General features: G+C 49.9%; 1 protein-coding gene across 1 annotated transcript; it reads right to left on the bottom strand.

Moving 5' to 3' along the window:
* Nucleotides 1–2,182: 2,182 nt before the first annotated feature.
* On the bottom strand, nt 2,183–21,231 carry Slc51a (solute carrier family 51 subunit alpha). Its single transcript, XM_059277022.1, has 9 exons — nt 21,165–21,231; nt 12,506–12,616; nt 6,834–6,988; nt 5,858–5,931; nt 5,150–5,308; nt 4,181–4,292; nt 3,794–3,940; nt 3,109–3,214; nt 2,183–2,623 (listed from the first exon to the last, which is right to left on the bottom strand). The coding sequence occupies exons 1-9, from the start codon at nt 21,229–21,231 to the stop codon at nt 2,487–2,489; spliced, it is 1,068 nt and encodes a 355-aa protein (XP_059133005.1). The 3' UTR covers nt 2,183–2,486.

The raw sequence follows: 21,231 nt of genomic DNA, 5'->3' as shown, positions 1-21,231 counted from the left end.
AAACTCCATTCCTAACTCCTCACACAGTGCTGTTTTCACTGTCAGATCTGACCCACGTGGCCTTCCTGGGCTCCTTTCTCAAACCCGCTGAAGTGAAGGTTTTCTCCTGTTATGTAGCGCTGCATAGCTCCTTCTGATTCTTCTACTTTGGTCCTCTCTTTGGCGATCCGTCTCTCTGCCTTATTCTCCCGCGTATACAAAAGTGATGACGTCACTACCGACGCTCACCTGCTTGTTCCCACAGTGCATGTCACCCGTGCTGCCACTGTGGGAACAGAAAGGGTCTCAAACATCAGAGCCTCTGGGCTGACAAGAGGTGTACCGTAGCCAGGACTAGCCTATGCTCATGTTCTCAGAATGCCCCTCCCCCTTTCCTATCTCCTAACACGCATAGTCTCAGATAACCTAGACGTGAGCAAAAAACGTCTAGGGTGTGGCAGCACGTTAGGTACTTGAGGGTCAGTGTGCTCCTAGGTGCTAGAGAAAGGTGCTGTTAGGATGCTGCACTGTCGGCCGCCTGTACCTAGTTAAGTGTGGTTGAGCGTTTGGATGTTGTGTCTGACTAATCCGCACCTCTTCCTGCACAGCCTCAGCTGGGGAGCTCTTCCCTGAGGCCCGATAAGAAAGCAAGCCGCATGGCAGGGTCGGATGGCAGGTTGTTTGGCCTCGAAGCCTCTGTGCCATAGGAAGTGGCTGCAGACAGGAGTCTTCTAGCTGGTGCGGAGGAGAGGCCAGGATAGCGGCCAATCTGGACGTGGGCTGGACAGGGACGTGGGCTCTTTTCACATACCAGGCTGGAGACTGGAGAATAGAGGTTGCCACACAAAGTAGAAATGGGTTGCTCGTGCCCGCAGCTCGGGAGAGCTAAGCCAAAGCCCCTTTGCAGACCCGAGGAAGGGACTTGGAGTTGAGAAGGCTGAAGATCCTGAGGAAGAGGAACGGAGAGACCTCTCTGGTCCCTTCTCTCCAGCACTGTAGCTCCTCTCACTGTGGCCGCACATCTGGCCAGCCGTCTAGGATAACCCTCCACGGTGGCTCTTGCCAGTGCTTGGTCACTGTCCCCAGCCCGTGTTCACTCACGTACTCCACGTTCTGGAGCCTGTCGTCTTGGAGATCTGTTCTTTATCAACTTTTCAATCCTTTCTCAAATCAGTTCTGTTTCCCTGCTTTGGTTTAATCCCCTAAAGCCATTGCTTCTAGATTTCTGTCAGCATCCATGTGCCGAAATTGAACCCACACAGGGTTCGAAGAAAGCTTCCTTATCGATGTTTTTAAAACTAATGGTATTTTTTTTAAGCTTACCAATATAAGTATTTTTAAAGGTTGTATTTTTCAAAGTCATAACAATGATTGTTTTCTCTCACAGAATAGATTATCATGGGATAAAGAATGGTCCCTAGCTTCTATTTTTCAGAATAAATAAGTATAACATATTCTTGGACTTTGATACATTAAAGGTTAATTCTCCTAAAAGAAAAAAGAAATGTAGTCTGTCTGCCAGAATTTGTTGTCAGTCTGAGATTGGGGTAGAGAACAGAAATGGCAGTATTAACGTTTGGGTGGCCCAGATTGGGTTCTACCGGGTTTGAAGTGAGCGCCTTCCACCGCCTTGGAGGAACCAACTGTTGTAAACAGAATTGATTGCACTGAGGCTGCTGAACAGCAGACACTTGGGAAATCTCACCCGTGCCATGAACACCTGCCTATCGTAACCAGTGCGAGTCCATGGGGAGTTTGCTCAGAGTTCAGTGTGTCACTTTCCTGTCTGATAATTTGTCCAGTTATTTTGGCTTTTGTCATTTAGCCAAATAAAGGCCACGTGGTTTTGCCTGGTGTTTCTGTTTGCTGTAGTTTTGACCAGGCAGATATGTGTTAAGTATTGGTTTTTTTTTTTCCTTTATATTCTCAGTTCCTTTGAATTTGCGTCCTGATTTCTGTCCTCAAGATCAAGCTTCATGACGATATTAACGAGCAGTTCCATTTGCAGCTTCTTAGGGAAAACTCAAAAAGCTGGCACAAAGGGACCCCAGACCTCCCGTGGCCAACTGGTACACCCAAGGAAAGAACGGCCTGTACGGCAGAGCCTGGCTTCTTTGGGAAGCCAGACCGGTGCTGTGTTGCCCGGCCAAGGTCTACTCCGGTTCCTACGTCGGATAAACCATACATAAACCATGCACTCTTTTTCCTTTTATTCTGCTGTGCAAAAGCTCAGGGTGACCAATAGTGGCACCCACAGAAGGAGTGTGCCTCGTGCAGAGTCTCAGCCTTCACCCTGTTCATTACAAAACTTCAAACGCCTTCCCTGAGCAAAACCCAGAGGGGTTCCGCATACTGCACTTTACCTCCATCCCTATAGTCATATGGAAGCTGCCAGCCTGCGCCGCCGCCAGTGGGAGCCTTAACCGCCGGTTAAGGCCGAGGGACAGGAGGAATCTCATGCTCTTCCGAGCAGGACGGTATCTTTTCCATAGTCCAGGCCACTCGCCTCAGGCTTTGAGTTTCAAGTCCAGGTCTGGTGCCGAACAAGTCTCGTACCCAACCTTGTCGTCTTTCCTCCGATAGTACATCCGCGTCAGCACCGTCATCAGGAAGGTCTCCACTATGAGCATGTGGCAGTTCATCACTGCAGTGCGGAGTGGGATGGGGCAGAGGTTATACTGCGTTAGAGACGAGGGAGCTATAGCAGCCCCGGCAAGCCAGCTGAGAGACACTGCAGTTTACCTCGGAACCAGGACCTAGGGATGCCAAACTGCTGTGTGGAGCAAGGCAGACTAATGGTAGCCAGAACTCGGCTCTGACGTCTCATCTGAGGCCAGCGTGCGCGTTTTCTCCGCACTCTGCTTCCTAACCATACCCATTCTTGTCCCGAGTTGAGGATTGAACCCCTGGCCTCCTGGTTTGATCATTAGGACTGGCCTCAAGCTGGGGACATTGCAGTTCGCTATGATCAGAGAGGGAGGAGTCCTCAGAGCCTCGGCCTGCTTTCTGGGATTCTTCCTGAACATTCTGAGCAGACATCAGGCTGGCCCACTTCCGTCCCAGGGTCCTGTCTCCGCTGCTCCCCTCCCAGTTTGGCCCGCGAGGTGGAAAGGAGCCCTACGTGCTTACCTTGGGACCTGGTTTTAGAAGAGAAGGGAGGTGAGCAAGCAATCTGCCCGCCATTAGCCAAGATGGAGAAAATGGAGGGCTGCAGGGCAGTCAGGATGACAAGAACCTGCGGCACAGGAGAGATGGGGGTAGGGGGTTGGCACCTGCCACCCCTGGTCCTGAGGCCAGTGCAGACCAGTCTCTGCAGTTAACGGAGGGCCGAGACTCAAAACTATATTGAAAATCGGTGCCGTTTTCATCTTCAGGCAAATTATAATCGTGCTTGCCGCTCATTCACTAGGGTTGCTCATAAAACAATCAGCCTGTCTCTCATGGCCACCATCAGACCCTCAGCGGCATCCAGACAGGTGACAAGGTCATTGGTGATAGAGGCAGAAGTTGGAGGGATACAGCAAAAGGCCAAGGAAGCACCACCATGGACTGCTGGCCAATTCCAGAGAGGAAATGGCAAGCCGGGTTCTCCCAGGCGGCTTCCAGAGAGATTACGGCTCTGCCTACATTTTGATTTGGGGTTTCCAGGCTCTCGATCTGTGCAATAATACATTTCTGTTGTTTTAAGCCTGGTTGGTATTTTGTGGCACAGAAAATCAAATAAGAGATAAAATAGAAGTGGGGGTGTGTGGAGATAATGTTCCAAATCTCCCAGGAAACCCAAAGGTTAAGACCATTTCTGGGGTGTAGTTACCTGGAACAGAGCAAACTTGGATCCCATGTTCTGTTCACCCAGGTGCATCTTGGCTTGACGGAAAAGGATGGCCAGCGACCAGAGAGCGAACAGTGTGGACACGCCCAGGAAAGTGTTGATCCACAGAGCCGTGCTCTTCTCAGAAATCTGGTGGCAGACCAGGAAGCGATCAGGAGGACAAACCCTCCTTTTGTTTCTCCTCGTCCATGTGGACAAAGGTGATACAAAAGCCCCCAAGCCTGGACTTCATCTCTCCACCGGATTCTCTGGGCTGTTACTCTCCCGTGGCCACCCTGCCCTTGGCCCTGTGTGTTGCTGGTGCTCAGATATTAGTTCTAGAAAGCAAAGGTAATGAGTCTCAGACTTCACTGCCTCCTCTTGGCTTACGTCTGATGGGTCAAAGATGCCGTCAGGGATGAGAAACAGCCCCACTAGGTTCAGCATGATCTTGAAAAAGGCATACTGAAAAGCGCCCACCATCAGCAGCTGAAGCTTCTTCCTGAAGGAGGAAAAGAGTGAAGAACATGGACCCATAAACCGCCCACCCTAAGGGAGCCTAGCTCCTCCGCTGAGCTCCTGGACTAAGGCTGACGTCACGACATGTCTCATGGGTGAAGGCACAGTGGAGCGTAGGTTGGGAGCACTGGGAATCCTTGCCTCATGCTTGCCTCTGATGGTGCCTTTTGAGTGGGAGCTCAAAGTATTGACTTTTCAAGTTCATTCCTCAAAGTAGGCAGGGGGCAAGCAAGCACCCAAACTACAGTTTTCTCTTTGCCCTTTGCCACTGCAGTGGGAGCTGGGCATGATAGAAAACACCTTTAGTCCCCGCACTTGGGAGGCAGAGGCTGGAGGATCTCTGTGAGTTTAAGGTCAGCCTGGTCTACAGAGCGAGTTCCAGGACAGCCAGGGCTACACAGAGAAACCCCGTCTCAATAAATAAATAGATAAATAAATTAAGTAAGTAAGTAAGTGAGTAAGCAAGGCAGTGAGCTGAAGCAGAAGACTTCTTCCTCTGGGGCTGGAGAGATGGCTCAGCAGTTAAGAGCACTGACTGCTTTTCCAGAGAACCCGGGTTCAATTCCCAGCACCCACATGGCAGCTCACAACTGTCTGTAACTCCAGTTCCAGGGGACCTGACACCCATTCCAAAACACTAATGCACACTGAAAAAAAAATTCTTCCTGTTCTCTCTTGGGGGGGAGGGGCAGGTCCCCATGTGGGGGGTCCTGGCTGTGGGATATCTACCTTTATCATTGGCTTTGTCCCATACAGGCTTAATTTCAAGAGCCTTGAACTACTAGGGTTACAGAGGCTTATGCTCACTTGTCCCTGTGGGATACCTCTCCCCTGCCTTACCTGGTAAGTATGAGGGGTGGGCAGCAGGGGCAGCAGCAGCAGCAGGGACCCGTGTGTACCCTCATTGGGGTGTCCTTCAGTGTCCTCAGAACTGCATCCTTCCCACCAAAGCCTTCCACCATGACCAGCATCAGCAGATAAAAGACTATGGCGTAAAACCTGGGGGAGAGAAGGCAGATTGCAAGCACGTGGGTAGAGCACCACAGGGCACCCCTTTGCCCCTCAAGAGATAGATATTGCCGGGAGAGCTGGGGCTCGCTGAGGGAAAGGGCCAAGGGCCTGGCATTTCAGTTTTTTCAAGACGGGGTTTCTCTGTGTAGCCGTGGCTGTCCTGGAACTCACTCTGTACTCAGAGATCTGCCTGCCTCTGCCTCCCCCATGTTGGGGTTAACGGTGTGTGTCACTGCTGCCCAGCTGGGGCTGGCATTTTAGATGCATAACTCGAGCAACAAGAGAGGTAACTGGGTCCAGAGGACTGGGAAGGGAGCGTTTGGGGCCTCTGGGAACAAACAGCGACTGAAGAGTGTGCCCCCAAAAAGGTATCCCCTGAGCACAAGCGAAAGTTCAAGGGCCTCCCATTAGCACAGGTTGATAAGAGCTAGATTCGCATCAATGGGGCTTCAAGACAAGGACTTTGGAGGCTTGGGTGTCAGAAAAGGACTAGAGGGATGCTCATCCCCAGTGGTGAGGGCGGGGCCAGACACTCACGACGTTATGGCCATTTCCACGAGTGTGAGGGCTCGAGGGATCCAGAGACCAAAGCAGCAGAACACAGACACGACCTGCTTGCAGAAGAACAGGATGCAGGTTAGGGCAGGGCGAGCGAGCGAGACCACCCCAACTTTTTGGAACTAGGGCTCAAAGAAGCCAGACCTGTGTGTTTGAGGCACTAGTCCTTCCACGGGCTAGCTGCTGCACCTGGTCAGTGGTAGAGCATGCATAGGGCCCTGGGCTCTGTACCCAGAACCAACCAAAGTAGAAACAAGGACTGGTGACATGGCTCAGCATGTAAAGGTGCTTCTCATGAAAACCTGGTAACTTGAGTTCAATCCCCAGAACCCACGTTAAGAGTGGAACAAGAGAACCAACTCCACAAATTTGTCTTCTGACCTCTACACATGAGCTGTGGCATGCATGCTCCCCCATCATGTGCACATACACACTAGTAATAATAACAATAACAACAACCCATTTTTAAAATAAAAATTGCAACTGGAAAATAACTGAATAAATTAAATCCAGGCCCTGTGCAATGGCTGCATAGATGAGTTTTCAAAGGCTTACAGCTGCTGGAGCTGTGGCTCAGTGGTAGGGTGTTCAGTACCCACAAAGGGAACAAAGAAAAAACAAGCCACAGCGGAAGGCTGAGTATGGATGGCCCTGTGGACACAAATGCCTGTGTATTGGAAGGTGGCCTGCTTTTACCATCAGTGCCATGCTGAAGGGAAAAGGAGTAGGCACAGCCTGGTGCCGAGTGGGTCGCTGTCTGCAGCACTCTGCAATAGAGTACTTCACCCTGCTGGCAGTTGGCCTTGCAAACAGGCAGAGAGCAGGTCACACGCCCCGTGCTACATGGTGCTGGCGGACAGCGCTGCGCTGGAGTAAATGAGTTTAGGAGAACTGTCAGGACAGCCCGCCCGGCCCGTCTCCAGTGCCTCTGAGGGGCCAGTGCCAGCATCCTCACCGTAGGTGCAGAGCTGCTCCAGATCAGGGTCCTCTTCTTGATGGGGCAAAGGGTGTTCTTGTACAGATAAACAGCATCCTCTACGAAGATGGCAACTGAGCCCATGGTAAGAAAGGTCAAGATGATGGTGAGGGTGATTTCCAACGCACCCAGTTCTAAAGGAGAAGGGGAGTAGACGGCAATGAATTGAAGGGCAGATGCTGTTCTAGTAATGCCTACGGAATAAAGTGTGCGTGTGTGTGTGTGTGTGTGTGTGTGTGTGTGTGTGTGTGTGTGTGTTTTAAGACAGAGTCTCACTATGTAGCCCTGGCTAGCCTGGAATTGGAACTTGATAGATAGAGAAGGCTAGACTTGAGCTCACAGAGAATCTTCTGCCCCTGGCTCTCAAATGCTTGGGATTAAAGGTGTGTTCCATCATGTCTGACCCTACAAAGGGTCTTTAACTCTTTCTCACAATTGAAAACATCTTTCTGAGCCATCCCATGAGTCCTCTGCCTTGTTTTTTGAGCAGGGTTTCTCACTGAACCTGGAACTCACCAATTTGACTGGACTTGCTAGGCAGCGAGCTCTAGGGACCCATCCATCTCTGCCTCCCTAGTGCTGGGGGTACATTTGTACCTCACCATGCTTTTCATGCGGGTGCTGGGGATCTGAACTCAGGCCCTTAATGCTTATGTGGCAAGTGACTCATTGACCTATCCCCCTTAACCCCTGAAATTTTTTAAATTTTCCATTTAAAGGGTGACATAGCTGTGCATATTCTGACATAGCATATGGTGTGCAATGATGTGCTCACACAAGCACACCAAAGCTCATACCCTGTCATCTCCCTTCTTGGAAATCTCCCTGAAGCCCATTCCTGGCTTCCCCCTGGCCTCTGGACTGGGATCTCCACACCCTGCATTCTCCAGACTCAAGGGAGTTTTTCTAAATGAAGTGAGACACACATTGTCTTTCTCAGCAGAAAGGCAGAGGGAGACGGTAACAGGAGGGACATCTAGGGTTCCACCGTCCACTAGGGTGACTATAGTTCGCAAAAACTAGTTCACATTTTATGAAAGATTAGAAATAGGAGCTTGGAGGTTCCAAACGGAAAGACATGGAGCTGGAGAAGTTAGCCACCCTGATTTGATCAGTGTACTCTGTATATGCATATTGAAATACCACACCATACTCCATCCATGTGCATAATTATTCCACACTAATTAAAAACCCTGTCATCTCAGCTCTTCTCTGTGTTTCGGGCTGAAGATTTCACTGCCACACTTCCATCCTTCCAGCAGCCATGCTGAGCTGTTTCTGCCCCCGAGGACTTTCTCTTTGGCTTCTGCTTGGCTGGCTCCTGGGCCTGTGTTCTCTGTTCCAGTGTTGAGACTTCAGCCCCCATGCCCGTGTAGCCTGCATGATGAGGCCTGCCCAGCTCAGTGAGGTTCTTTACATCTTTCTATACTTTCATGTTACCTCCGAGGCAGGGGCTGTGTCAGGCTGTTCTCTGTTCTGTTGCCAAGTAACAGTAACAGTAACTGCTCTCTAAGTATGCTTGCTACTCAACTTGACACAAACCGGAGTCATCAGAGAGGAGGGATCATCAATTGAGAAGATGCCTCCATAAGATTAGACTGTGGTCAGTCCTTTAGGGCATTTTCTTAATTAGTGATTGATGGTGGAGGGACCCAGCCCATTGGAGTGGCACCACCCCTGAACTGGTGGGCCTGGCTTCTGTTAGAATGCAGGCTGAGCAGGGCAGTAGTGGTGCACACCTTTAATCCCAGTACTCAGGAGGTAGAGGCAGGTGGATCTCTGTGAGTACAAGACAGGCCTAGTCTACAGAGAGAGTTCTAGAACAGCCAGGACTACACAGCAAGACCCTGTCTCAAGAGACTAATAATAAATAAATAATCACAATAATATATATGTAATAAATAGTTTATGCAAATGGCATCTTACAAACTCTAAATGCTTTTTTTTTTTTTTTTTTTTTTTTTTTTGGTTTTTCGAGACAGGGTTTCTCTGTGTAGCCCTGGCTGTCCTGGAACTCACTTGGTAGTCCAGGCTGGCCTCGAACTCACAGAGATCTGCCTGCCTCTCTCTAAATGCTTTTTGCCCAACCTTACTTCTATAACTTTTACTGCTTTCATCATGAGAAGCTGATGTTGCAATTAGCATCCTTGGGTGTGTCTCCTAGATAGGAGACTTTCTCTGGCATATGCCTGGAATTAGAACTGCTGGGCTGGAGGAGAGGGGAAGTTTAGGTTTCGTGGGTACTATATGCTATTCACAGGTATTATGTATTATGTTGGGTGTGGCTGCCTCTTCATCACCTTTTGTTGTTGTTGTTGTTTTTAAACATGGGTCCTGGGTATCAAACTCCAGTCTTCAGGTTTTCACAGCAAGAACTTTTACCCGCTGAGCCATCTCACTGGCCCTTTCTTGAATTTTGAAAAATGATTCGCTGTTTCTAATCATAAAGACAACTTCTACTTTTTTAATTAAAAAAGTTTTCATTTTATGTTTATGTCCTTAATCTGCCCGAATTAAAGTTAATTTCCTATGTATTGATTTCCTTGGGCATAGGCAGCTGTTCTGCACATCTTCCTAGGAGCCTGTCCTACAGCAACCTTTTGTGTGGACCCCCATGTCCTACAACATCCTTCTGTATGGACCCCCATGTCCCACAACATCCTTCTGTGTGGACCCCCATGTCCCACAACATCCTTTTGTGTGGACCCCCATGTCCCACAGCATCCTTTTGTGTGGACCCATGTCCCACAGCATCCTTCTGTGTGGACCCCATGTCCCACAGCATCCTTCTGTGTGGACCCATGTCCCACACCATCCTTTTGTGTGGACCCCCATGTCCTACAGCATCCTTTGTGTGGACCCCCATGTCCCACAACATCCTTTTGTGTGGACCCCCATGTCCCACAACATCCTTTTGTATGGACCCCCATGTCCTACAGTATCCTTCTGTGTGGACCCCCATGTCCCACAGCATCCTTCTGTGTGGACCCCCATGTCCTACAGCATCCTTCTGTGTGGACCCCATGTCTTACAGCATCCTTCTGTGTGGACCCCATGTCCCACAGCATCCTTCTGTGTGGACCCCATGTCTTACAGCATCCTTCTGTGTGGACCCCCATGTCCCACAGCATCCTTCTGTGTGGACCCCCATGTCCTACAGCATCCTTCTGTGTGGACCCATGTCCTACAGCATCCTTCTGTGTGGACCCATGTCCCACAACATCCTTCTGTATGGACCCCATGTCCCACAGCATCCTTCTGTGTGGACCCATGTCCCACAGCATCCTTCTGTGTGGACCCCTCATGGAGGCCTGGCTCTGCCTCTGGACCTGACGCTTTGCTGTTTTTCTCCTCCAGGCCCTTTGCCACTGTGACCTCATTGCTTCAGCAGCCACAAACCTAACCCAGCCTTCATGGCTGGCAAGGCAGCCTCCCTTTTCGCCCCTTCCCCAAACCATCCTGGCTTTTCTAGATAAACGTTTAGGTCAGCTTAATTTAAAACAAAATTAAAGGTTATAACAGAATCGTATTACAAGCTGTACTAGTTCTAGACTAGCCCTTTAACCACTTAAGAAACAGAGAAGCTGGACAGCGTTTCCCCACATCCCCTTCCTCTCCGAGTCTCCCGTGGGTCATCGTCACTTCTCAGGATCACTCTCCTGTCTAAATATTTACCAGGGCTCCTGCTTTGTGTCAGCAGTATTTTCCACTTCCTTCCTTCCTGCTGCCCAGGTTCAGCCTCTGTTCTTGCCTGCTCCAGAGGGTCAACAACCGCTTGGTTTCATCCCTGCTTCTCCCAAGGCTCTTCCCCCCAAGTCATTCTGATTACTGATTAAAGGTCCTGAACCACTCCATCCAGCCCCTCCCAATCTTACAGCCCTCACCTGTGGCTCCAGCTTGAGGATAAAGTACAGCCTCCAGGATTAACCCTATTCAGGCACCACTTCACCTGCCCAGCCCTCTCATTGCCCCAAGCTCCTCCGCTAGTAACCAACCTGGTGTGTAGCTTCCCAGTGTGGGGAACCCACTGGCCCATTCTATCACCATCCCCACTCTGCACTCCCCAAATCCTCCTGCTCCAGCCTCACCAGGCAGCCTACTTGACTGTGAGACCCAGAGAGTCAACCTGTTTCCAAATCCTTGTTTCCAAAACTTGTTTCTAAATCCTCTACCTGCTCACGTGGTAGCCAGGAAGTACGAGAATTAGTGTGTCGTGTGAGGCAACGTTTCAGAGGCCGAGTGACACTTTGATTCCTGTGGGGGTCTGTACTGTGGGGTCTGTACTGTGGGGTCTGTACTGTGGGGGTCTGTACTGTTGGGGGGCTGTACTGTGAGGGCTGAACTGTGGGGTCTGTACTGTGGGGGACTGTACTGTGGGGGGGCTGTACTGTGGGGGCTGAACTGTGGGGTCTGTACTGTGGGGGACTGTACTGTGGGGGGGGCTGTACTGTGGGGGCTGAACTGTGGGGTCTGTACTGTGGGGGACTGTACTGTGGGGGGGCTGAACTATGGGGTCTGTACTGTGGGGGACTGTACTGTGGGGGGCTGTACTGTGGGGGCTGAACTATGGGGTCTGTACTGTGGGGGACTGTACTGTGGGGGGCTGTACTGTGAGGGCTGAACTGTGGGGTCTGTACTGTGGGGGACTGTACTGTGGAGGGTTGTAATATACCTTGCAGGTGGTATAGTGGCCTCCTTAAAATCTACCCATTAGATACTAAGGGCAGGCAACCTCCAGCGTGGCCACTCAAACTGTCTGCAGACATGCCAAATACCTCCTGGGCTATGTAAGGTGACTTTTGTCCCACCAGCTCCACTCTCTAAATATGAGGTGCTTGGAGCTAGATGCGGCAGCCACCTGCTGGCACTAACCAGAGAATGCACCAGGCATCTCTGGACACCTGCAGTTGCTAATACTCCAGCTCAGAGCATCTGAAACAGAGCTATCCTTAGCCCAAGGACCTGGCCGCATCAGCTTCCCACGGCACATGACAGCATCCCCTTGCTTAGGAGGCGTCTATTTTGGAAGAAGCCACACATTTCCGAAATGATTAATTATGGTGTAGGAGACTAGATAAAACCGGCTTGATCATTTCCCTCCTAGAAGCACACAGGCCACTTTGTTCTCAGTAGTTTGGAGGCAGAAGGCGAGAGCTCAGCTCCATCCGATGCCTAACACTTTCAAAAGCAGTTCAACACTGGGCGGACAAGTTCACAGGCTCATGTAAGTCAAGCCCACTCCTCACCGCAGCCACCCCTCTGCAGAGCTGAGAGCTCCCGTAGGGAGTACGCGAACACTCCAGGGGAATTGTGGGGCTTGGGTTATACGGGTACCACCTTGAACGCTGGAAATACAAATGAATGTCCCAGATCCTAGCGTCCCAGTTTGAATGTGTCGTGAGGCTGGGGTGGGTGGAGGACCAGGCTCCGGTTTGTCTCCTGGGCTAGATTTTCATGTCTCACGATAGCCCACTGATTCCTTGGGAGAACCGATCTTCTCCAAGGCCTTAGCCATTATGAACATAGGGCCAGCCATCCTCTCAGGCTGGCCAGATGTGAACCAGCTCTGTTCAGGTCCCCCAGTTGTCCTGACTTCCCTCTGGGGTACACATGTCCTGCTTTCAACTCCTCCAGGGGTTCCCCTGACTCACCTCTCAGGAGCTGGGCTGCAGTGGGAGGGTAAGAGAAGCAGGCAGAGGAGATGCTGTAATTGGTTTGCAGGAGCTCCAGAAGATCCGCTGTGTACCTGGAGAGACACGGGACTGCTCAGAACCAGGCAGCTGGGGAAGGGGTGTGGCAGGACTAGACCGTCTGAGTGCAAGGAGCCAGTCCAATTTTCCTCGAGGCCCCGGAGAACCGGCTTAGGTTACAGTATAAAACAAGCTGCCAGGGAGGATGAGCAGGGTCCAAGAGAAAGAGTGGCCCCTTAGCCAGGCACGGTAATGCAGGCTTGTAACCCCAGCACCGGGAGGGAGGCTGAGGCAGGAGGATCTTAGTTTGAGACCAACTTCAACTACATAGTGACATGATAGGACTCTATCAGAAAAGAAAGAAAGGAAGAAAAGGAAGGAAGGAAGAAAGAGAGAGAGAGAGGAAGGAAGGAAGGAAGGAAGGAAGGAAGGAAGGAAGGAAGGAAGGAAGGAAGAGTGGTCCCACAGCACCAGGGACGGGCCTGCCCACTGTTGGTCAGCGGCTCTGTGCATGTCTAGGAATGCCTTCTGCAGCCCCATCCAAACTCAGTTTCCCTGAAGCCCAGGGGACTCACAATCTTATCTTGTTCTGAGTGCTGGAAAGCAAAGGGGCCCTGTGAGGGAGCCAGGGAGGGACAGGCCAGAGAGATAGGGGAGGCTGCTGTTTCTTAGCAACTGGCTCCCAGCCCAAGTCCTGCCGCCCTCACTTACCTGGGGTCAAGTCTTATCTGAGTCCTGCCGGGCTCCATCCTTCTGTTCTCTCGGGCAGACACTGAGGGTGAGGAGGGCCAGGCAGGGCCGGCAGACGGGAGCCCTGAAGACTGGGGAGGGTTCTGTCCCGCACTGTGGCGCTAATGGCCTTGATCGCTGGGCCAGGGCTAAGGAGAAAGTGGACAGTCTCCCCGGCTCTCTCTACCTCCGGAAGCCTCCAGTATTGGCCTTTTATCTCAGAGTTCACCCCGGAGGAATTTGATCCTCTGTGTTGACGACGGAGTTCCCGGACTCCTAACTCCTCCCTACAGGTTAGTTAGGCTTGGTCACTCCCACCTCCCTCTGACCGATACTTTGATCACTCCTTGTCCCTGGACTACCCAACCCTTCCAACTTCACACTCCCTTAAGGAGCCTTCTAAGGCTCACCGGATCCAAGGCAGAAATGTCCCCCGTCAGGCCCAGGAGAGGGGAACAAAGTCCTCGTTTGCTCAGTAACTCCGGGTGATTCAGGCAGAAGCATAGGCTCTGGTCCCTTGGAAATGAGAGACTCAGGGCTGAGGCCTGGCTGTGTCTGGGTCTGTGGCTTGGCCCGCAGTGGGGAAAGGTCAGAGGAGGCCTGTGAGCATCTGCTGCTGCTGCTGCTGCTGCTGCTGCTGCTTTTTTGACAGGGTCTCGCTATGTAGTGCTGACTAACCTGGAATTCGTTATGTAGACCAGGCTGGCCTTGAACTCACTGAAACCTGCCTGCCTCTGCCTCCCGAGTGCTGGGATTAAAGCCCTTCGCCACCATCGCCAGGCTCAGGGTTTGCTTCTTAAAGGTCAGCCCATGTTGGGTTGAGAACCGGCTTAGTCACACCTGGACCCGAAGAGCAAGCCAAGCCGATGCTGCATTGCATCTGCCAAAGCGCACAGGTTTCTGTCCACGTTAACGGGGCTTCTTTTAAAAGGCCGAATCAGGGCTGAGGGGATGGCTTGGTCTGTAAGTACGCACCCTCGCACCCTCGGAAGAAAGGACCTGAATTTGACCCTCAACACCCACATAAAAATGCTGGGTGTGGCAGCATGTGCTTGTAACCCTATATCTGGGGAGTGGAGATGGGAGGACTCCTGGGGCCTGCTGGCCATCCAATCTAGCTGAACTGGTGAGCTCTGGGTTCCGTGAGAGACCTCATTAAAAAAAAAAATAAGATGGGGCCAGGCAGTGGTGGCACACGCCTTTAATCCCTGCATCAGGAGGCAGAGGCAGGCAGATATGAGTTCGAGGCCAGCCTGGTCTACAGAGTGAGTTCCAGGACAGCCAGGACTACATAGAGAAACCCTCTCTCAAACAAACAAACAAGATGGAGAGTGATTGAGGAAGACAGCCCATGCTGACCTCTGCCTCCAGAGGCATGCACACCCACACTCACACCAACTCCCACTCACATCCACAACCACGCCCCCTTACTCCAAGTTTTATGCTTAAGAGCTTCTTTACTGAGCTGGAGAGATGGCTCAGTGGTTAAGAGTACAGGCTGCTCTTCTAGAGGTCCTGAGTTCAATTCCCAGCAGCCACATTGTAGCTCACAACCATCTATAGTGGGATCTGATGCCCTCTTCTGGCCTGCAGGCATACATGCAGATAGAGCACTCATACATTAAAGAATACATAAATAGGGGCTGGAGAGATGGCTCAGTAGTTAAGAGCACTGACAGCTCCCAGCACCCACATGGCAGCTCACAACTGTCTGTAACTCCAAGATCTGACACCCTCACACAGACACACACACAGGTAAAACATCAATGCACATAAAATTTAAAAAAAAATACATAAATATTTTTTTAAAGAAGTATTTTGTTGGTTGGTGGTTTCTCCTTCCAAATAAATTTTAACTCCTCGAGGCTGAGCACAGTGTGCCCACCCCTAGATCCCCGGATAGAGCCTGGTGCACACTATGAGTTCCTTGGAACTTGCTTGTACCACTGACAAAATAAGAAACCAGAGTAACAGCAGCAGGTGCTTCAGGTCTGCCAGGCACTGTGGGAAATGGAGACTGTTCCTCATCTAAACCGTATCACCCTCTTATAATGCGAGCATGGTCTTTTTCACAGACAAAGCTCAGGTCAAGGGAGGTTAAGAAACCAGGCTAGAGTGTCATGGGCGTGAACAGAGGCAAAGGCACCTGGGGTAGGGGGGCTTGGCTGTGGAGGCTCAGTGGGAGGTTTTGCGGGAGGTTTTCGGTAGTGAGACCAGGGCCCTTGGGAGTGTTGGGTCCTTAGCAGGCATGGCAGGAGCCTTTTCCCCAAACTCTTCGCCAGGTCTCTTGAGTGCCACAGTTTACCCTCCGTATAAAGCACAGTTCTCAGGACAAGACACTATAAGACCAGGAGTAGGAGTCTCTGGGGCCGGTGACCTCCTGGGGTTGAGGGAAGGGCAGGAAAAGGGGATAAGGGTGCTGATCCCGGGGGTCAATAGCCTCGGCCACACCTAACAGGCACAAGCTGACTCAAGCGACTTCCACTAGAACACGCCTCAGGTCATTCATCTGTGGCTGCTAAGAAGCCTTGAGCTTATACTACACACAGCCTGAACTTTAGACTTCCCTGGAGGAAATATCCTCCAGACGGGGTGGGGAGGTAGGAAGGAGTAGGGGGACCTGAGGCCAGGCTGGACACTGGTAAACTCCAGGAGAGATGACCATTTCTCACTGGGCACAGGTGGAGGGAGGCGACCTGATGGGTGTTCCTGTCCTACCCAAAGTCTTTTTTTCTTCTCTTTTTAAAATTTTATTTCTTTTTTTTAAATTTTTATTTTATTTTATTTTTTTATTTTTATTTTTATTTTTTTTTTTGGTTTTTCGAGACAGGGTTTCTCTGTGTAGCTTTGCGCCTTTCCTGGGACTCACTTGGTAGTCCAGGCTGGCCTCGAACTCACAGTGATCCGCCTGGCTCTGCCTCCCGAGTGCTGGGATTAAAGGCGTGCGCCACCACCGCCCGGCTATTTTATTTTTTTAATTAAGAAAAATTTTTATTCATTTTACATACCAAAGATCCCCCTCTTCCCTCCTCCTGCCCCTCCAGCCTCCTCCTCCCAACCCACCCCCCATTCCCTCCTACAAGAAGGTAAGGCCTCCCATGGGGAGGGACACTTAGTAGAGGCAGGTCCAAGCCCCTCCCCCTGCCTCAAGGCTGTGCGAGGTGTCACATCATAGGTAGTGGGCTCCAAAAGGCCAGCTCATGCACCAGGGATAGATCCTGATCCCACTGCCAGGGGCCCCTTAAGCAGATCAAGCTACACAACTGTCTTACTTATGCTAGTCCAGTCCCATGCAGGTTCCACAGCTGTTGGTCTAAATTTGAGTTCCCACTAGTTTGGTTTGGTTGTCTCTGTACATTTCCCCATCATGATCTTGGTGTCCCTTGCTCATAGAATCTCTCTTCTCTCTCTTCGACTGGACTCCTGGAGCTCGGCCTGGTGTTTGGCTGTGGCTCTCTGCATCTGCTTCCATCAGTAACTGGAGAAAGGCTCTGTGCTAACTCCAACACTCCACTCTCACCAACGGACAGATCTGCCAGACTGAAACTTAACAGAGAAATAAGGGACCTAACAGATGTTATGACTCAAATGGACTTAATAGATACCTACAGAACATTCCACCCTAGCAAAAAAGAGCACCCCATGGAACCTTCTTTAAAATAGACCACATACTCGGTCACAAAGCAAATCTCAACAGATACAAAAAAATTGGAATAACCTCCTGTATTTTATCAGACCACCTCGGCTTAAACAGAATTTACAGAAAGCCTACAATGGCATGGAAACTGAATAATGCTACCCAAAGTCTCTTAAGTGGCTGTTTCTTTACAGCGTGCCCATGAGATCAGATCAGGGTGCTAGCTCTGTTCTTCAAGGCCAGTCCCTCTCAGCTAGAGAGGCCCAGCGGGGCCAGTCAAGTTCTTCTCCTGGGTGTCCTGGACTGACAGCTAGTTACTGTCAACCATACTTTTAGAACTAATAAGAACTCATCAACCTTTGTTTATTTTTCAGTAGTTTAAATTAGCATATGTTAATTATATAAAATAATGATTTCATTGTGTTATTTCATTTTAGCTTGGAGGCCAGCCGAGGCTACAGAATAAAATTCTATCTCTACATTAATAAACAAACAAAATGTTAACAACGACAAAAAAGCTTACACATGTAACTATGTCATGCGGTATTTCCTTTTTTTTTTGTGGTGGTCTGTTTAGCAGAATGCTATCAAATTAGTCAGGGTCTATGCATCACGTAGCATGCAGCACTTTCTTCTCTGGTAAGGCTGAATGAAGTTTCCTCTTCTGTTTTGTTTGCCCGCTTGTCCATTGATGGTCACTGAGTTTTAACTGCCGTGAGCAGTATTGTTCCGAGTACAGTCACACAGACATCTCCCAGACTCTGCTGAGAGATTCTTTGCTCCATACTCTGCAACGGGCTTGCTCAGGCAACCGGTAGTTCATTTCTTAGGTTTCTGAAGTCCACCACACGGTTTTCTACTGCAGCTGTCCCATAATGCACTCTTGTGTACAGGATCCTGATAATGCACTCCTGTGTACAGGATCCTGATAATGCACTCCTGTGTACAGGATCCTGATAATGCACTCCTGTGTACAGGATCCTGATAATGTACTCCTGTGTACAGGATCCTGATAATGTACTCCTGTGTACAGGATCCTGATAATGTACTCCTGTGTACAGGATCCTGATAATGTACTCCTGTGTACAGGATCCTGATAATGTACTCCTGTGTACAGGATCCTGATAATGTACTCCTGTGTACAGGATCCTGATAATGCACTCCTGTGTACAGGATCCTGATACTGTACTCCTGTGTACAGGATCCTGATAATGCACTCCTGTGTACAGGATCCTGATAATGTACTCCTGTGTACAGGATCCTGATACTGTACTCCTGTGTACAAGATCCTGATACTGTACTCCTGTGTACAGGATCCTGATAATGTACTCCTGTGTACAGGATCCTGATACTGTACTCCTGTGTACAGGATCCTGATAATGCACTCCTGTGTACAGGATCCTGATAATGTACTCCTGTGTACAGGATCCTGATAATGTACTCCTGTGTACAGGATCCTGATAATGTACTCCTGTGTACAGGATCCTGATAATGTACTCCTGTGTACAGGATCCTGATAATGTACTCCTGTGTACAGGATCCCTGATAATGTACTCCTGTGTACAGGATCCTGATAATGCACTCTTGTGTTCAGGATCCTGATAATGTACTCTTGTGTACAGGATCCTTGTAGAGGGCATGAGGTCCTCATACTCACAGATAAGCACTAGAGAAACCAGGAATGATAAGCACACAGGCTTGTCTCTTCGATGAAAGGATGTGCATACCTGCTTTCTACCCAGAAGAGGGAGAGGATGTTGTTATTAACCAGGTGATCTTTGGCTATCTGTAGAGCCAGGCCTCACCTGGATCCCCCAGGTTCCTGAGCACTGTCAAGCACCAGAGCCCATTCTTAGGGAAGAGGTCCCATGTACTTTACAAAGGAGCTTATATTATGCTTTTTCCAGACCTTCCTCCCTAGACCTGTTGCAGGATATTTGATCACATCTCGAACCCCTGAGACTGTGTTATCTACTGGAAAAATCTGTTTCTGGTTGTGGTGTGGCTCAGCCCTAGCACACACCTTTAACCCAAGAGCTTCCTGCTTGACTATTGTAAACAGGGTAAGCATTAGTAACAGTGCTGCAACTCTGGGGGAAAGGTATCCTGACTGTTTGGGAGTCATGTGACACCTTGAGCTGCTAGGACAGCTCTGGCAGCTGGAGCTGCAATGGGACAGCTCAGCCCTGGAGGGAAAGGTATCCTGACTGTTCAGGAGTCAAGCTATACCTGGTGCAATGGGGAATGGTCTCCCAGCAGAATACAGCAATCCTGTTCCTCTCCTGCAGAGCTTCCTAGCAGAGCTCCGCTTCTTCTCCGGCTCAAGATGTTGCTTCTTTTGCTTCACTCTACTAAGGGAGAAACCCCTGCAGATATGTAGCAATCTCCTCCGGCTCGGTGAAAAGTTTTTGCTTTTTCAGCTCTCCCTTGCTCAGTCCCCTGAGGGACGTCTCAGCAAGGTTTTGTCTGCTCAGTCCACTATGGGACGTCTTAGCAATCTTCTTCTCTGTGCTGATGAATGAAGATCTTCACACCCAAGACTCTTTTGAGAAAGATTTATTTGGGAAGGAGGAGTCCAGGAGGGTGGCTGCCTCTACCAGGGTGAAGAGAACAGCCCACAACTGACCAGGCAGGGTGGTTTATATAGGATCTCATGGGGCGGGGGCAGAGTTAACCAGGGAGGGATTGGTTAGTTTTGTGGGTTAGGGGCAGAGATGGCCCTGATTTCAGAGCCAAACTGTGTTTCTTTCACTGGACTTCCTTGGCTTTTTGACTCTAATTCTAAGGCCAGGGCATATTTCTTTTACTGTCTCTGATTCTAGGGACCAAGAGTGTTTCTTTGGTACTGGTTTCAGAGTCAGGGCACGACTCTTTGGTTCTGGGTTTGGGGATAAAGTTTTTCTTTCTCTGGCTCAGGTCCAAGATCCAGGCTGTGTTTCTTTCCCTGGGTCTGGGCTCCAGGGTCAAAGTGGGTTTCTTTAGTCAGCCCATTTTCCCTACATTAAGATCAACCCCAGGCAGAGGGAGCAACCATTGGCAGGAAGTGAATATAGGATTATTAAGAAAAAACAGAGAGAGTAAGGGGGAGTCAGAAGGACAGATAGAGATGCACAGGAAGTAGATGGGAGGGACATTCAGTTTGAGAAGAGTTTTTGAGATGGCATTGGAGAAAGGAGAGACTACTGGGGTATTGTCTGAGGAGGAAGATCAGCTGGGTGCCTTCTCTGCCTCTCTGAGCTAGCAGGCTTTCACCCCAGCATTATTGGTAAAAACCAAATGATTGAAAATTTGTTGAAAACAACATAGACCCTTATCCTGAGCATTGTCAGTCAATAGAATCCATTCCCCCACCACCACCCAAGACAGGGTTTCATTGTGTAGCCCTGGCTGTCCTGGAACTTGCTCTGTAATCCAGGCTGGTCTCTGAACTCACAGAGATCCGCCTGCCTCTGCCTCCCAAGTGCTGGGAATAAAGGCGTGTGCCACCATGCCCAGCTGTGGTTACCTCTTTTACACATGAATGTTAATTCAGTTGTTCTAACACTGTTTATTGAAAAGACTACTCTTTGTCTGGAGACATGACTCAGTGGTTAAGAGCATTTATTCTTACAAAGGACCTGGGTTCAATTCTTAGCATCCTAATGGCAGTTCACAATCATCTACAACTCTAGTACCATGACGAATATGATACAGACATACATGTGAAGTGAAACACTTATACATTTATGGAATTTTGACAGATGTTGCATGGATTGGGGCTGGGGATCGTAACAGGGCCCCAGGCCTTAGCATAACTGACCCCATGATGGAAGTACTATTTAGCCTGTAACACTCAGCATGCAGACAGCATCTCCTGCCAAAATCTTGCTTTTTAGCTTCTGTAGTTCTGCTTCTGGCTAACTGTTCTTGTTAACTGAAGCATGTCAACCCAGAACATGGTTTTTGTGCTTAAAAGCTCATCCTGAGCCAGGCAGTGATGGTGCACGCCTTTAATCCCAGCACTCAGGAGGCAGAGCCAGGTGGATCTCTGTGAGTTCGAGGCCAGCCTGGGCTACCAAGTGAGTCCCAGGAAAGGCGCAAAGCTACACAGAGAAACCCTGTCTCGAAAAACAAACAAACAAACAAAAAAAGCTCATCCTGAGAAAGGCGCAGGGATACACCGAGATCCTGAGCACCTAGTATAGTCACCGGCCGGCTAATATAGACTTCCTATTGACTTAAATGCGTGTCTGAACAGTCTTCTCTGGTGAATACCCACATCAGGGATGTAGTTAAGTTGGTAGAGCGCTTGCCTGGTACTCACGAAGCTCTGGGCTTCCAT

Source organism: Peromyscus eremicus, chromosome 12 (assembly GCF_949786415.1).
Source record: "Peromyscus eremicus chromosome 12, PerEre_H2_v1, whole genome shotgun sequence".
Classification (NCBI taxonomy): Eukaryota; Metazoa; Chordata; class Mammalia; order Rodentia; family Cricetidae; genus Peromyscus; species Peromyscus eremicus.
This window is presented reverse-complemented; position numbering and strand designations above follow the sequence as displayed.

Bases quoted from the DNA above. Each gene is read 5' to 3' on its own strand.
- Slc51a (XM_059277022.1), bottom strand. From the start codon at position 21,231: ATGGAAGCCCAGAGCTTCGTGAGTACCAGGCAAGCGCTCTACCAACTT. The intron at 12,617-21,164 runs GTATTCACCAGA...GGTTCTGAGCAG, and splicing joins TAACTACATCCCTGATGTGG to TCCCGTGTCTCTCCAGGTAC. The intron at 2,624-3,108 runs GTAAGCACGTAG...TCCGCACTGCAG, and splicing joins TTCTAAAACCAGGTCCCAAG to TGATGAACTGCCACATGCTC.